The sequence below is a fragment of the Equus przewalskii genome, chromosome 2, assembly GCF_037783145.1.
Source record: "Equus przewalskii isolate Varuska chromosome 2, EquPr2, whole genome shotgun sequence".
In the NCBI taxonomy this organism is placed as follows: Eukaryota; Metazoa; Chordata; class Mammalia; order Perissodactyla; family Equidae; genus Equus; species Equus przewalskii.
Genome location: NC_091832.1, coordinates 36,572,239 through 36,588,925, shown reverse-complemented (window position 1 = coordinate 36,588,925; position 16,687 = coordinate 36,572,239). Strand labels below are relative to the sequence as shown.

Here is a 16,687-nt window from a genome sequence, read left to right as displayed (position 1 = left end):
ACTGCCTCCCCCATCCCCTCAGACTCTCTTCTCCCAACTCAAGGTGATGCCCCCGAGCAGCCCCTACCAGTCCTTCCCTGTGGGTGGTACTCCAGTGGCCACCATTGCCCTGCCCCAGCGCTGTCCCTGGGGGGTGGGGGACAGAGATGAGGTTGTTTTCAGTTTTCTAGGCGGCTCATTGAGCGTCTCCTGGGCGTACTGGGTCCCAGCAGGCCTGGAGGAGCCTGTACCTGCTGCTGACCTGGCCTGAGCGCATTATTAGCACTGCTGAGAGTAGCTGCCCTTGCTCTTGGCTTCCCTGGGACCCAGGAGGGGTGGGCATGTGAATGCCCTGCCTGAGCTGTAGCCGGCCAGGCGCGGGGGAGGTGGGTGGTGAGTGTGGGCCAGTGTCACAGCCAGTGAGGCTGGGCTGTTGTCCCCGTAGGTTCTCCCTGGGCACTGTCACTACCCTGTTAGTCCTGCTCATCCTCAGCTGCCTCCTCCCTCTCCCATTCCCCAACAGCTGGAGGGGCCCCTGGGACCAGTGGGTGCCTAAGCAGGTTAAGGGTTTCCACCCACGGCTGGTGGGGGGCAGCCAGGGCTGGGTCAGCATCCCACCTGTGCCCGCAGGGTCTGCTGACGGAGGGGCTGTAAGCTGCCTGGGGGTGGAGGAAGCGATGGGCAGCAGAGGCGATGGAGGGGTGGGAACCTGACCTGGGCTGGGACAGAGGGGCATCAACGAGAGGGGCTGTGTATTAGAACATTTGTGAGCGCCTCTTACAAATCAGCGTTGTGCAGTGGGGAGTGGGGGTGGGGCAGGAAGTTCATCTGTGTCACCCTGGGGATGTTTCACACCACCTGTGTGTGCTCTGTGTACACATTGTCTCTGAGCTCAGATGTGCACACATGTATTGATGCCTCTGTTCGAATGTATTCACGTGTGCTCATGCTATTAATTCATGATCTCAGCAAACATGCCACAGTCACTGTTCTGGGTCTAAGATACGGTGGGGGACAGAAGCCAGGCTTTCCTGAGCTCACTCAGGCTGGGGAGACAGGGGCGTGGATCTAAGAATCCTCAACCACAGCCAGGATCAGTGTTTTGGAGGAGAGGCTCATGGTGTACCCAGGCTGCTAAGGTTTGCCCCCAGGTGCATCTCTGTGTTTTGCATGCACATGTTTGTGGGTCCACCTGCATGTGTCTGTGCACGCCCTGTCTGTGTGTCCATGCATGGCTACATTAGCCTGTGCAAACGTTCCTTGCATCCTGGGCTTGCCCACACGTGCCTGCAAGGCATTGTGGGTCTGGGCCCAGCCTGGCGCCCCCTGCAGAGACCTGTGCCTGCCTCCCCAGGAGGCCCAGGACTCTCACCTGGGGCCCTTCTCTGCAGCTGGAGCAGGCTGTGCGGCTGGAGTCCGGGGAGCTGGAAACACAGGAGCCCAGGGGGCTGGCACGGCAGAGCGTGGAGCTGCGCAGGCAGCTGCAGGAGGAGCAGGCCTCCTACCGGCGCAAGCTGCAGGCCTACCAGGAGGGCCAGCAGAGGCAGGCCCAGCTTGTGCAGCGGCTGCAGGTCAAGGTCAGGGTCACCCACTCCTGCTCCTACCCAGCCATGGGCTCACTTTGCCCTGCCCCCACCCCTGGGGCTAACCATCCGCTCGCACCCATCCGCAGATTCTCCAGTACAAGAAGAAGTGCTCGGAGATGGAGCAGCAGCTTCTGGAGAGATCCACGGAGCTGGAGCAGCAGCGGCTGAGGGTGGGTGCCAGGGCGGGGCAGGGCGGGCCCTTCATCCCTGGGTCCAACCTGATGCCCCCACTTCTCCCACGCAGGACACAGAGCACAGCCAGGACCTGGAGAGTGCCCTCATCCGCCTGGAGGAGGAGCAGCAGAGGTAGGGCGCCACACGGAGGGTGCGTGGCTGGCGTGGCGGTCCTCTCCAGCCATGTGCCCACTGCTCCCTTTTGTCCCACCCAGGAGCGCCAGCCTGGCCCAGGTGAATGCTATGCTCCGAGAGCAGCTGGACCAGGCGAGCTCGGCCAACCAGGCTCTGAGTGAAGACATCCGCAAGGTGACCAGCGACTGGACTCGGAGCCGCAAGGAGCTGGAGCAGCGGGAGGCAGCATGGAGGCGCGAGGAGGAGGTGGGCATGGGGTGCTGGAGGCCAGCGGGGCCTCAAGGGTGCAGCCTGACTCGAGGGGACCGGCCCTTGCAGAGTGGTGAGGACTCAGATGTTGGGAGAGGGAGGGCCCTTCTGGCCAGGGGAACCCTGTAGGAGAGTAAAGGCTTGTCGTAATAACAGCTGGCCGTGGTCAGCATGTCCCAGGTGCCAGGTGTGCATCTTCTCTGCTCCTCATAGTAACCGTATACGAGGTGCCATCATCCTCATGTTAAGGAACCTGCCCACGGTCCTGCAGCTGGCAGCGGGGATGCAGACCTAGGTCCCTGGCACTTTCTCCCTTTTGAGTTGTCTCTTGCAACCGGGAAAGGCACTGAAAGCCCGTTCCCTGTGTGAGAGGGCGGCTCCGGAGCGCGAGCGTGACAGCTCCGACACAGCCTCTAGGCAGGCCCGGAGCTGCCCCACGGGAAGACCTGCTCCCCGGGCAACGGTGCCTCCCGGGGTGGTGAGAGCCGGGGAAGGACGCGGGCCGGCCCTCGCCCCAGGCCCTCACTCAGCCGTGTCCCCCGCAGTCCTTCAACACCTACTTCAGCAGCGAGCACAGCCGCCTGCTCCTCCTCTGGAGGCAGGTGGTGGGACTCCGACAGCTGGTCAGCGAGGTGAAGATGTCCACTGAGAGGTGAGGCCTGGCCGGTGGAGGGGGCGGCTCGGGGAGATGCTGCGGCAGCAACTCAACTCAGTTGAACTTCAGTCCAACCCAACACAGCTGCTGTGTGCCAGGCCCTGTGGAGAGGCAGAGGCGACTAGAGATGATTAACTCTTACTACAGGCGTGGCAGTCAGCATTGCCAGGTGTTTACTCTGAGCTGGCCTCTTTGTACCGTTTACTTCATCTAATGTCTACAGCATCCCTACGAGCTGGGAGCTGTAATAATCCCCGTTGTACAGATGAGGACACTGAGGCTCAGAGAGAGAGAGAGCGACCTTCCCAAGGTCACACAGCAATAAGTAAGTGGCCGAGTCAGGATTTACAGTTCCTACTTTTAATCCGCCAGAATATTCAGCTTCTGCTACCAAGGACCTTGCAACCTCTAATGATGAAAAGATGTAAAGTCCCAGAATTCTACGCTGAGGAAGTGAGTGGTCAGTGATATGAAGGTGGAACAGGGAGAATGTCCCGGAGGCTCCGAAGGATGGGAGGGGTGGGGAGGTCAGAAAAACGGTTCAGAAAGGAGATGGAATTTGCACTGACCTCAAGGGTTGGGCAGGATTTTAACTGGCAGAGCTGGGGCACCTCAGGCAGAGAGAAGAGCAGGGGCAAAGGCTCGGAGGTGGGAGAAAATGGCAGCCAGCGGGGCTGGAGCGAAAGGCAGGTGCAGGGAGGTCCAGCTGGGAAGCGGAACGTCAAAGGCCTGCCCTGCAGGCCAGCTGAGCAGGTGAGGCTGCCGGGAGAGCCCAGGGGCAGACTGACCAGTCTGTGTCCTTTTTTTACGTTAAAAATTTGTGTAATGAATGATCTTTTGTTAAAACCACTAAATACTCAACCAGTGTCCAAATTTCTAATTGATTCATCGATGTCACAGATGGTTTTGTTCACTGTTTGTCTTCACCATTTGTTTGAATCTGGATCCGCAGACGTTCACAAAGTGCAACGGGTTGATTTGTCTTTTAAGTCTGTTTTAACTTATTTGTTTGAGACACTGGGACACTTGTCCTAAGAGACTCCCAGTCTGGATTCTGTGGTGTCAAAAATGCCTTTGACCCCTGTATTTACTGTAAATTGGATGTTGGATTTAAGGCTTGATCAGATCCAGGATCAGTTTTTGGGTTTTTGGTGAGGAAGATTGGCTCTGAGCTAACATCCATGCCAATCTTCCTGTTTTGTATGTGGGATGCTGCTACAGCGTGGCCTGATGAGCAGTGTAGGTCAGTGCCCAGGATCCAAACCTGTGAACCCTGGGCCACTGAAGCAGAGCACATGAACTTAACCACTATGCCACCGGGCCGGCCTCATTTGGTTTTTTTCTTTTTGACGAGACTTCTTTGTGAGTGCTGTGTGCGTTTCCCTCAGGAGGCCCTTTATACCTGGGTGTCTCTTTTTGTGCTTGGCAGCGCCTGATGCTCAATGCCCAGATCCAGACATTCATCAGAGGGTGCAAACTCGCGATTGTCTCATTCTTAACTGGAATTCCTCTATAATGAAGCTCCCTGCTATTCAGTCCCCGGCGGTACAGTTCATTCCCGACGGGAAAGGATTGAACCTATTTGATGTATTTTAAATATGTTGTCTTTTTAAATTAGCATTTAAAGATTTAATGTTTTAGTTTTGAATAACTCACATATCCGCAAGGGTCACATTTCAGAAGGGTGTGCCGTGCAGTCTCCCTGCCCTCCTGGACAGGACGACCTGTTTCCTGAGTGACCTTCCGGGGTTCTCGTACACAAGCAAATGCCGCAGATCACACAGAGACACACACACCCACTTTTTATCTGTACTCTTGGTAGAATTTCATCTTTGCAGTTCTAGAAGCTGCTTTCTTCAGCTAATAGTTATGGTGGGGGAGGCCTGTATCAGGCTCTGAAGAGCTTCCCCATTCTTTCTTCTTCTCAGCTGCAGAATGTTCCACTGGATGGATCTATCATGATTTACTTAATAGCAGCCCCCTTTTGATAAACATGTGGGTTGCCGCTGGTATTTCTTACACGAGCAATGCTGCAGCGCATCGCCTCATACACAGGGCACTTACCTTACATTGGGGCATATCTGTAGGATAAATTCGAGGGGTACCGGTGGTGGGTTGAAGAGCCTATCCATTTACAATTGTCAGAGCTCATCCTCACAGCCCTCCGTCGTGGTGACACCTGCTTACCCTCTCGCCAGCAGTGTAGCAGACTGCGTTTCCCCACAGCCTCACTGACACTGGCGTTATGTGACTTTTTTTCCCCAATCTGATAGTGACAAATGGCATCCCACTGTAGTTTGAATTTACACTTGGGAGCCCAGGCCCCATCCCATCCCCATCCCGGGTTCTCTCCCCCAGGGACCTGCTGCAGCTGGGAGGGGAGCTGGCCCGGACCTCACGAGCCGTCCAGGAGGCAGGCCTGGGGCTGAGTGCAGGCCTGCGGCTGGCCGAGAGCCGGGCCGAGGCGGCCCTGGAGAAGCAGGTGCTGCTGCAGGCCCAGCTGGAGGAGCAGCTGCGGGACAAGGTGCTCCAGGAGAAGGAGCTGGCCCAGCTGCAGGTGCAGAGCAGCCTGGACAAGGCTGACCTCAGTGCCAGGTGGGTGCTGGGCAGACACCACGCGAGGCAGGCTTCCCTGCAGGCTGGGCACCCAGAGATGCACCGATGGGCCCTTCCCCTGCGCGAGGCCAGCCACTCTTCCCAGGCACCCCGTTTGGCAGAGGGGGAGAGTGAGGTTCAGAGGGCTCTTGCCCAGGGCACGTCATGAGCAGTTCACCCTCTGATGCCAGACTTTGGCTCCTCGTTCCTGCGACCTGGACACGTCGAAGAGTGCTTTCCCATGAGATAAAGTGGGGGGCAGCCTCATTCTCATTTTACAGCTGAGAAGTCCAAGGCCCAGGGAGGAGAAGTGACTTGCTCAAAGTCACACAGCGAGGGAGGTGAATCCTAGGGTTTCTGCCTCAGGCCTGGGGAAGCATGAAGGACACAGAGCTGGGGGGTTCGAGGAGAAGCCAGGGTGAGTCTCCTACTCACTTCTCTTGCTCCCCCACCTCCAGGGTGAAGGAGCTGGCCTTGACAGTGGAGCGCCTTCAGAACCAGAATCTGGAGAAGGATCGGGTCAACAAGGCCCTCACCGAGAAGCTGGAGGCCCTGGTGAGAGGCAGCTGCCCCTGAGATGTGGCAGGGTGGGATCCATGGACACAGGCCGAGGGCTGGGCTTCTGAGACCACCCCTGAGCATCCCGCTCAGACTCAGTTTCACCCATCGTTAATTGAGCACCTAGTGTGTGTCAGGCTTAGTGGTAAACACAGTCACCTCCTTTATCCCATTCCATCCTCTCAGCAGCCCTGTAGCGTGATCCCCATTATACAGATGAGGAAACCGAGGCCCAAGGGGAAATGCTTGTGCAGTGTCTCAGAACCAGTAAGCTGGGGGATCAGGACTTGAACTCATGCTGTGCCCTGCTAGCCCAAGGCTCTTTCTCTTGGAACTCAGCTGCCTCCCCACCACAGGGACACTCCTTAAGTGTACCACCTGGGTCAGTCACCCTTCTCTGTGGGGTCTGGCCTGGGTTCTATGTCTAGCTCTTCTCCAATAGGCTGTGTGACCTGGGGCAGGATGCTGCACTTCTCTGGGCCTAGTCTATTCAGTGAGGGCACTGGGGCTGCTGTGGGGTCTACCAAGTGGTAGCCTATGGGCACGGCCTTAGAGGCCACGGTATCGTGGGTGGACCAGGGAGGGAGAAGAAGGTTGGGTTTCAGACTAGGTCAGAGGCCCTGACCCCCTTTCTGTCTCCGTAACATCACTCCAGGAGTCCCTGCGGCTCCAGGAGCAGGCGGCCCTGGAGACAGAGGATGGAGAGGGGCTGCAGCAGACCCTGAGGGACCTGGCACAGGTGCGCGGCTGGAGGGAGCAGGAGAGGGCTGGAGGGGGGAACCCTGGGGAGGGCAGGGCCAGGCATCCGGGGCCACCACGCCCTCTGGTGGCCGTGAGCTGAACTGCAAGTGGGTGGGGGACCTGGAGATCCAGGCTGCCTGGCGCCCGCTGTCGGGGGAGCCCCCGGTCTGAGGAGAGGCGGGGGACTTTCTGGGCCCATCTGTGAGGAATACTGAACAACGTCTTATCAATGAATGGGAGGCCTCATCTGGCGGGCTGAAGACTGTGAGCTAGTGGAGGTGGAATCAGGAAGACTTCTTGTAGGAAGAGGGCTTAGAATGTGCTGCAGAGTTTGAGATGAAGCTGGACACGTGGCCCCGCGGCCTCGCCTGGGCTTCCCTGCCCAACTAACCCCGCGGCTGCCCTCCTTCGGCCTCCCTACCCCACCCTCAGGCCGTCCTGTCGGACATGGAGAGCGGCGTCCAGCTAAGCGGCTCCGAGCACACGGCGGACGCGTCGGACGGCAGCCTGCGGGGGCTCTCGGGCCCCCGGACCCCGTCCCCGCCGCGGCGCTCCTCGCCCGGCCGCGGCCGTTCCCCCCGCCGAGGCCCGTCCCCCGCCTGCTCCGACTCCTCCACGCTCGCCCTCATCCACTCCGCCCTGCACAAGCGCCAGCTGCAGGTCCAGGTAGCTGGGGCCTGAGCGTCCCGGGGCGGGGCCGGGGCCGGGGCCCTGGGGGTGGGGCTTGGGCAGCCCGGGGGCGGGGCCAGGCCTCTGGGGGTGGGGCCAGGGCCCTGGGGGTGGGGCTTGGGCAGCCCGGGGGCGGGGCCAGGCCTCTGGGGGTGGGGCCAGGCCTCTGGGGGTGGGGCCAGGCCCTGGGGGAGGGGCTTAGGCAGCCCAGGGGCGGGGCCAGGGCCCTGAGAGAGCAACTGAATCAGGACCCTGGGAGGCGGTGAGCTCTGGGGCAGAATCTGAGCTCAGAGTGGGAGGGGCTTGGGCAACTGGGGGCGGGGCCTGGGGAGTGAGGGGCCTGGGGCTGAGCTAGAGTCCTGGTAGAGAAAGGAAGATGAGGTTCCAGGACAGATGGAGCTAGGACCCTGGGAAAAGGCCTGGGAGGAGGAGTCAGCCTGGGATGAGAGAAGCCTGGGGTAGAGTCAGAACCCGGGAGAGGAAGGAGCGGGCTTGGTGGTTTGTCTGGCATCCTGAGGGCTTCGGTCCCAGTTGCTGGGGACCCCAGGGAGATGGAGACTCAGAGCTGTGGCAGAGGGCCCGGGAGGGTGGTGAGGGGCACAGCGAAGGGAAGTGAAACCTAGTCTGGGGGCTTAGCCCCAGGCCCAGGCCACAGAGTAGGCTGGTGTACGTACCTGGAACTAGCAGAGAGGAGGCGGGCACTAGGAGCCTCCTAGGTTCCCCAGACCCAGTGATTCCCACGCCGCAGGACATGCGGGGGCGCTATGAGGCCAGCCAGGACCTCCTGGGCACCCTGCGGAAGCAGCTTAGTGACAGCGAGAGCGAGCGCCGCGCCCTAGAGGACCAGCTGCAGCGTCTGCGGGACAAGGCCGACGGGGCCACCCAGGCCCATGAGGACGCCCAGCGCGAGGCCCAGCGCCTGCGGAGCAATGTCGACCTCCTGAGCAGGTGCCCGGGGGGTCGGAGGTGGGGCCTCTGCAGAATCAACCTGCGCCTAACGCTAGCCCCAGCCTACAGACATGTGGATTTGAACTAATGTGGTGGCAAGTAGCCGTGGGTGGCTGTTAAATTTAAGTTGATTAAAAATTTTTAAAAGTAGAAATTCAGTCTTTCAGTTGCACTAGCCACATTTCAAGTGCTCAGTAGCCACATATGGCTACAGAACATTTCTATCTCAAAGAGTTTGTTTTTGTTTTTTTTGTTGTTGATCTGGATGGATTTTTTTTTTTTGAGGGAGATTAGCCCTGAGCTAACTACTGTCAATCCTCCTCTTTTTGCTGAGGAAGACTGGCCCTGAGCTAACATCCATGCCCATCTTCCTCTATACGTGGGACGCCTACCACAGGATAGTGTTTGCCAAGCGGTGCCATGTCCACACCCGGGATCCGAGCTGGCGAACCCCAGGCCACCGAGAAGTGGAACATGCGAACTTAACCGCTGCGCCACTGGGCTGCCCCATGGATGGATTTTTTTATTCCTTGGCTTTTTAAAAAATTTTTATTATTTTATTGCGGTCATACTGGTTTATAACATTGTGTAATTTCAGGTGTACGTTATTATATATCCGTTTCTCTATAGACTGCATCGTGCTCACCACCAATGGTCTATTTTTTGTCTGTCACCTTACATATGTGTCCCTTTGGTAACCACTCATCTGTTCTGTTTGTCCATGTGTTTGTTTATCTTCTACAAGTGGGTGAAATCATACAGTGCTTATCTTTCTCTGTCTGGCTTATTTCACTTAACATAATACCCTCAAGATCCATCCATCTTGTTGCAAATGGCATGATTTCGTTTTTTCTATGGCTGAGTAGTATTCCATTGTATATATATACCACATCTTCTTTATCCATTCATCAGTCGATGGGCACTTGGGTTCCTTCCATGTCTTCGCTATCGTGAATAATGCTGCAGTGAACATAGCGGTGCATAAATCTCTTTGAATTGTTGATTTCCTGTTCTTTGGGTAAATCCTCAGTGGTGGGCTAGCTGGATCGCATGGAAGTTCTATTTTTCGTTTTTTGAGGACTTTCCCTGCTGTTTCCGTAGCGGCCGCACCAGTTTGCATTCCCTCCGGCAGTGGATGAGGGCGCCCTCCAGCAGTTCTATCAACAGCACTGTTCTAGACTCTGTTTCTTGGAGATTTTTGAGACAAATTAGCCATCTCTTAGCTGCCTGGTTGTTTTTTATTTTTTGTTGTTGTTTTTCAGTGTTTCTCTTGGTAAATGTAACCGTGTAATAAAAAGTATGAGAAATGGAGGGGAAATAAAAAGGTGAAACCTCCTCTCAGCCTCGCCTGCCCGTCGTCACCCCTGTTGGTGTGCTGGTCTTGCTTCCTGTTGTGTTTCCTGGCGGTGAGGTAGAAAGCATTTCCTGTCCACCTACTGTGTGCCAGGCTCATCGCCACTTGCTTTACCTGGATGATCTCAGTTCGGCTCCCCGTCAAATTCACTCGGTGCAGAACCGTTATTGCCCCAGGGTTGAGAGACTCGCCCAGCGATGTGGCTGGGGATGGAAGTGGAAGTCAGGTCCATCTCATAGCCAAACCAATGCTTCCTGTGCCCTGGAAGGAGGGGGCTCTTTATATAGTTGTGTTCGCAGTGGACACCTCATTTTCCATTCTGCTGGTTTTCCTTAACACGATGTTGCATGTTTTTCCCAGCTACTGCCAACCTTCGTATCTAGTGTGCTTACGGGCTTCCACTCCGAGTGGATGGGTGGGGCGTTGGAGGATATGACAGTGGTCAGCCCCCAGCCTGAGCTAGAAACCCCAGTGGCTCCGAAGGAGGCCTTCAGGACGCGCCCCGTCCGTTGCTCGTGATTGCCGGGGTTGGAGGAAATGGCAACGCTCTGTGGATCTTCAGAGCTCCCAGTTGCTGCTCCTCCCTCCCCTGCCCGTGCAGCAGGAAGCTGTGGGACCTGGGCAGACCCAGCTCTGTGGGGCCTCCCGGAATTGAGGGGCAGGGGTGCTGTAGGGCCACTTCCTGTCATGTGGACTAGTGGAGCTGGCGGCAGAGTTACCCGTGTGTCCCAGGAGCCTGGCGTGGCCTCTTCAACCTGGTGGGGTGGTGCGCGATATGCCAGGGGCTCCATCTGTTCCACTGGGCCTCCTAGTCGGCGGAGTGAGGGAGAAGGAAAGCCGGGTTCCCTCTGCTGGGAAGGGTCAGCTCCTGGGAGACGTGCATGAAATGAGTTGGCCATGGCAGGATCAGGGAAGGTTTCCTGGAGGCGGAGGCCTTAGAGGATGACGGACGTGGCTCCTGGCTAGGGCGGGGGCACCATCTGCCCCAGAGAGAGCAGCCGCAGCAGCCCTCGGCTCCCCCTGTCCCCGTGCTGCAGGGAGAAGGACAGCCTGGCCCACAGCCTGCAGGCGGCCCAGCAGCAGGCAGAGGAGCTGCGGCAGGAGCGGGAGAAGCTGCAGGCGACCCAGGAGGAGCTGCGGCGCCAGCGGGACCGGCTGGAGGAAGAGCGGGAGGACGCCGCGCAGGACGGCGCGCGGACGCACAGGGAGCTCGAGCGCAGGCGAGTGGCTTCTGGCCTCCCTGCCCGGGCGCTCGAATGGGCCTTGGGGCTCCCGACAGCGTCCCTGGGGTTAGGGAGCAGCTCCTGTGTCCTGGCTCCCTGCCGTCTTGAAGGGTCCTCACAGCACCCCTCTGATGTAGGGTCTTCTAACCAGCCCCATTTGGGGAAACTGAGGCTCAGGGATGTATAGTCACTTATCTAGGATTGGAGAATTGGTAGGAGGTAGAATGTGGATGATGATGACAACCATAACTAAAGTGACAGTAGTAATATTAATATTTTTAAAAAATTTAAAGATATGGTAATAATATTAATGTTAATATTACTAATATTAACGCTAATGTTACTAGCCCACCAGACGCCATTTTAAGCACCGGGATTCTCTTATTTAACCCTCATGATAACTCTGATGTAGGAGCTGTTGTTACCCCCATTTTATGGAAGGTGAAACTGAGACACAGAGAGGTCATGTAACTTGCCCAAGATCACACAGCTAGTTAGTAGAAGAGCCAGGATTTGTGCCCATGTGTTCTGCCTTCAGAGTTAACCTCTTGACCCTTGCACTGTTTACTTCTCTGAGATATAGGTAACAGTGACGTTAGTACACTGTGGTAGCAGGTGTTATACTCGTTTCAGAAGGCCCTCGGGGAGATGTGTCAGTCATTCTTTAAGCACTTCCTGTTCAATAGGTCATGGATCCTTATAATAGCTTCACAAGGCAGGTGTTACTCCATTTTGCAGATGTGAAAACTGAGGCCCAGAGCCAAAAGCTGGTGGGCTTGGCTGCCCTTGTGGGTGAGACTCTTGTCCTCAGGGCTCCTGCCTCGGGCCTGGTCCCCGGCCCGCTCCAGCTTGTCTGGCTGCGGGAGACTCAGGGAGTGACCTGGGGCACCTGCCCGCCCTCTGTCCCACAGCCATCGACAGCTAGAGCAGCTGGAAGGGAAGCGCTCAGGGCTGGCGAAGGAGCTGGTGGAGGTGAGGGAGGCGCTGGGCTGTGCCACGTTGCAGCGGGACGTGCTGCAGGCGGAGAAGGCCGAGGTGGCCGAGGCGCTGACCAAGGTGGGTCCCTGTCTGCCACACGACCACCCGCTTTCCTCCACCCTCAGCCCCGGGCCTTCTCACACTGGCTGCAGACTGACCCCTATTTCTGTCTGACCCCTGACCCTGGTCATAGACTGAGCCCTTCCTTTCGGACACAGGCTGACCTTTGACCCAGGCCACAGAGTGACCTCTGTTAGTGGTCATTTCCCTGCTTTTCCAAATGCTCCTGGGCCAGTGCCTGCAGCTCAGGTCACCCAGTCCCATCTCTGGACACAGGTCCTGGGGTCTCTGAGAGTTGGGGCCACAGTCCCTGGTGGGTGCCTGCCCCCCTCCCTGTAGTCTGGGCCCTGAGTAGCCTGCCCCTAAACCCCGCTCTGGGGACCCCGTGGCCCTGCCCCACAGCGTGAGCCCAGTTCATTTGTTCTTGCACAGCTGAGGGGGCGGCTTCTTCTAAGCAGCTTTGTAGGCAGCAGGCCGTCTGCACCATCGCTTTCTGTCTCGTGTGTGTCTTCTTCGGTCCCCTCCCCATCTCTGAGGGCCCTGTCTGTCCGTGCCTCTCCTCGTTTCTCTCCCACCCCTCCCTCCTGCTCTCCCCATCTCTCTGCCTTTCTCCCCATCTCTCCTGTGTCTCTGTGTCTCTGCACATCTTTTCCTGTCTCTCCCCGTCTCTCCCCTTCCCTCTGCATCTCTCCCTGCCTGACCGTCTCTGGCCACCTTGGTCCCGACCCTGCAGGCCGAGGCTGGCCGCGTGGAGCTGGAGCTCTCAATGACCAAGCTGAGGGCCGAGGAGGCCTCCCTGCGGGACTCCTTGTCCAAGCTGAGCGCCCTCAACGAGAGCCTCGCCCAGGACAAGCTGGGTCTGAACCGCCTCGTCGCCCAGGTATGCCGGGTGCCACCGGGCGCACCTGTCTCAGCCTCGTCCTCCCCATTCAGAGAGACCCCACCGAGGCGTCCCCGGCCCAGCCTCGGCCCACACCCCCCTGCACCCTGCCTCGCCGCACATCTCCCTGCACATCTCTGTCCCAGCACCTGTCTGTCTTGGTCCCCTCTCTTTCTGTCTCTGACTCTGTCTGTCTGTCTTCTCTCTTACAGTCTGAGAGAAAAGCGGCTCTGGGGGCCCTCCTCTCTACTCCCCCCTCCCCAGTGTCCACAGGCTCAAGGGCACTGTCCTTTCCCCAAGGGAGGCTCCCCCGGCTGGCTGTGATACGTGGGTGGGTGGAGGCGGCATCCTTGGGCCGGAGTGGCACCCCGTTCCCCGGGTGGAGGCGCTCGGCTGATCTGCTCGTACGCCTCCGCTGGCCCCACAGCTGGAAGAGGAGAAGGCGGCCCTGCTGGGCCGGCAGCGGCAGGTGGAGCAGGAGGCCGCCCTGGCCCGGGAGGAGCAGGAGCGGCTGGAGCAGCTGCGGCTGGAACAGGAGGTGGAGCGGCAGGGCCTGGAGGGTTCCCTGCGGGCAGCAGAGCAGGCCCGGGAGAGCCTGGAGCACCAGCTCCCCGCGCTCCGCCAGGAGCGCAGCCGGCTGCAGGAGCAGCTGGCCCAGGTGGGTGTCTCGGGGGGAGGGGAGCCGTGGGGAAGGGGTTCCAGGCCCCCAGCCTCCCATCCTGTCCTGGGGTAAGTCACAGGCTTGGGAGCCCGATTCTGGGTTTAATCCAGCCCTACCTCTACTGGCTGGGCCTTGGGCAAGCTCCCCATCCTCCCCGTGCCTCAGTCACCCCATCTGTGACATGGGGCTCGTAGTTCTGATCACCAGGGTTGTTCTAAAGAGTGCCCCGTGTGAGCGCTTGATGGGCAGCTCAGCCCTCAGTAAAGGTGGATGATGTGACGGTAGGCAGAGAACTTTAGAGTCGGGCTCTTAGACTTGGTGGGATGTCATAGCTGGAAGGGACCTTAGGGTTTTAGGGATCCAGGGACCTTCATCGGTGTCTGTCCTCGAGGACCCAGTTCCTGGGAAGGGCCTCTAGGAGATGGGCCGTGGGGCACAGGGAACAGGGCTCCAGGTTCCTATGAGGCCTGCAGAGCAGCTTGCCTTTGGTCTTGTTTTATGTATTCAGCTTCTCTGGACATTTTAGGGTACAGAAAGGGTCCTGAAACTGCCCGAACTGAGTGAGGACCCTCATTTTTGCACGCTTGTGCATTGCAGGCTCAGAGAAGGCTATGATTTGCCCAAGTGCACACCAGCATGTCAGGGCAGAGCCTGGGCTCGAACCCGGGTCTCCTGCCTGCCAGGCTGCGGCTGGGTCAGGCTGGGTTGGGGTGCTGCATGATGAGCAGGCTGGGGCTCACGGGGCCTGGGTGGGGGCCAGCTCTCCCGGCAGCTAAACGGGAGGGAGCAGGAGCTGGAGCAGGCACGGCGGGAGATGCAACGGCAGGTGGAGGCGCTGGAGCGGGCAGCCCGGGAGAAGGAGGCGCTGGCCAAGGAGCGGGCCGGCCTGGCAGTGCAGCTGGCGGCAGCTGAGCGAGAAGGGCGGACCCTGTCGGAGGAGGCCACACGCCTGCGGTAAGGCCATGGGGTCTGCCAAGCCCACCCTGGGGGGTCTGCGTGGGCCACACAGTGACCAGCCACGCCCTGGCATCAGCCCGCGGGGTAGTTACTTAGGAGCCAGGCTTGCCAACATGCCCTAGCTATGGCTCGGGCTACCCCAGGCAGCGGGGGCCTGGCTGGGCAGGTAGGCTGGCACCTGCCCCACAGCTGGCCACGCCCTGGGATCGGCAGTTTCCTGGGCCTGGGCGGCTGAGTCCTGAGGCCTCGGGGACTGTGTGTGCCTCAGCGTGGAGAAAGAGGCCCTGGAGAGCGGTCTGTTCGAGGTGCAGCGGCAGCTGGCCCAGCTCGAGGCCCGCCGGGAGCAGCTGGAAGCAGACGGGCAGGCCCTGCTGCTGGCCAAGGAGACCCTGACTGGTATGGGGACCAGGGCTGGGCGGAGGGAACACCAGGCTCGAGCCCAGGCTGTAAGCCGTGGAGTTCTGGGCTCTTAGGGAAGTTGGGAGCACTGGCTTTGGACGTTCCAGTCCTGGCTGCTGCCACTTAGATCTGGGCTTTCTTGAGCAAGCCGCTTCTCCCCTCTCTGGGCCGCAGCCTCCTCATCTGACAGTCGAGGTGATAGTGCCCGCCCTCTAAGGCTGTCGCCAGGATGAGGTGAGACAGGCATGTGGCGGCCGCGGCACAGTGCCTGGCTTGGCCAATGGTGGCTGCTGTTTATCGTCATCAGGGCCTTCGAGAGTTGTGGTTTCTGTAGAGCATCGACTGCTTTTCCGATGACTCTCTTGGCCCCGCCATCCCAGCCCTGTTTCCCTCCACGTTCCCCACTCAGTCTCTGAACTCGGCTTCTTCTCGCTCATCAAACATTTACTAAGCAGCTACGTGGGCTGTGAAAGTTAACTTTCCTGTCCATGTCCACCTGAGCCGGGCAGAACCAGGAAGGGAAATGCTGACCGAGTCTCTGGTGGGCTTCTGACCCCGAGATGGTTTGCAGGTTGTCCACAGTGGGGTACACCCTCCCCATGGTCACCTCCATTAGTGCTGACAGTCAACAGTCCACCAAGTATGTTTAAGGCCATCAGTCGTTAAAGGAGATGTCCTATGGAATGCTGTGCAGCTCTGGGAAATTACCTGTCTCCTCTGAGCTTCCAATTCCTCATCTGTGAATTGGGGAGGAGATGTGGTACCTAGGCATGTTATGACGCTGTGGTGAGATTAGATCCGTCAAGTGCTCAGCCAGGTGCCTGACCCACAGTAAGCACAATAACGAGGGCCACCTCCTCAGTCCTTTCATCCCTTTGATGCCGTTCCAGGTAGGTAGGGAGGAGGACAGGGCCAGTTAGGCCCCTTCGGCAGGTGGGGAAAGTGAGGCCCAGAGAGGGCGAGAAGCTTCTCCAAAGGAACCCAGCCCAGATGCCAGGCTTGCCCTCTGGCCTCTGGGATTTTGCCCACAGGGCTCACCTGGCCTGCGTCTGCTGGCCCACACGGAGGTGCTGACCCAAGCCTGTCCCTTCCTCCCATCCCTCCTGTGCAGGGGAGCTGGCGGGCCTGCGGCTGCAGATGACCACTGCAGAGGAGAAAGTGGCTCTGGACAAGGAGCTGATGGCCCAGAAGCTGGTTCAGGCTGAGCGGGAGGCCCAGGCCTCTCTGCGGGAGCAGCGGGCAGCCCATGAGGAGGACTTGCAGCGACTCCAGCGAGAGAAGGTTCGGGCAGCAGGGTCCCTGGGTCAGGGCGGGCAGGGCTCTGAACTGTTTCCTCTGTGACCTCAGGCGAATCATCCTTCTCACTCTGCCTCAGCCTCCAGATCTGTGAAATGGAGCTTCATCTCTGTCCCAGAGGCCCTGGGGGACGCTGGCAGGGTCCATCGGGGATGCCTTATCAAACATGCAGATTCCCAGGTCCCAAATCTACTCTGGCCCTGGTGATCCTGATGCAGGGGGTCCACAGCCACATTTGGGAAGTGCTGACCTAATGTAGAGTAGGAAAGCACTTTCATTTGCTGAGAAGTGCTGTTTGCATATGAAAGATCATTCTGGAACCTGAGCACATAGAAAGGTGATGACAGGCCAGGTTACTAGAAGAGAGAACAGAGCTGTCTAAAGACACCGGCTCTGGAGTTATATTGGCTGGATTTGGACCTGATCGTGGCCACATACTAGTTATGTTACCTAAGGTCTCTGTGCCTTCATCTCCCATCCGTAACAATGGGGACGATGCTAGTGTAGGATAGTGTGAGGATGAGATGAAATAATCTGTACAACGGGCTTAGCATAGTGACTAGCACTTCGTAAATGCTCCATAAATGCTG

At 58.5% G+C, this 16,687-nt stretch overlaps 1 protein-coding gene across 9 annotated transcripts in view; it reads left to right on the top strand.

Annotated features, from left to right (window-relative positions):
- Positions 1–16,687, top strand: part of CROCC (ciliary rootlet coiled-coil, rootletin) — a 52,480-nt gene that overhangs the window by 17,721 nt on the left and 18,072 nt on the right. For 8 of the 9 annotated variants that reach the window (XM_070601513.1, XM_070601552.1, XM_070601545.1 and 5 more), the window contains 17 exons: positions 1,371–1,556; positions 1,652–1,735; positions 1,810–1,871; positions 1,955–2,120; positions 2,669–2,775; positions 5,137–5,373; positions 5,832–5,928; positions 6,587–6,670; positions 7,105–7,338; positions 8,090–8,289; positions 10,681–10,863; positions 11,778–11,922; positions 12,638–12,784; positions 13,212–13,442; positions 14,206–14,399; positions 14,671–14,798; positions 15,913–16,082. In XM_070601513.1, coding sequence (XP_070457614.1) covers positions 1,371–1,556; positions 1,652–1,735; positions 1,810–1,871; positions 1,955–2,120; positions 2,669–2,775; positions 5,137–5,373; positions 5,832–5,928; positions 6,587–6,670; positions 7,105–7,338; positions 8,090–8,289; positions 10,681–10,863; positions 11,778–11,922; positions 12,638–12,784; positions 13,212–13,442; positions 14,206–14,399; positions 14,671–14,798; positions 15,913–16,082 — 2,655 coding nt within the window. Of the gene's footprint in view, positions 1–1,333; positions 1,557–1,651; positions 1,736–1,809; positions 1,872–1,954; positions 2,121–2,668; positions 2,776–5,136; positions 5,374–5,831; positions 5,929–6,586; positions 6,671–7,104; positions 7,339–8,089; positions 8,290–10,680; positions 10,864–11,777; positions 11,923–12,637; positions 12,785–13,211; positions 13,443–14,205; positions 14,400–14,670; positions 14,799–15,912; positions 16,083–16,687 lie in introns of all 9 variants that reach the window. The other variant, XM_070601561.1, reaches the window with a different exon arrangement.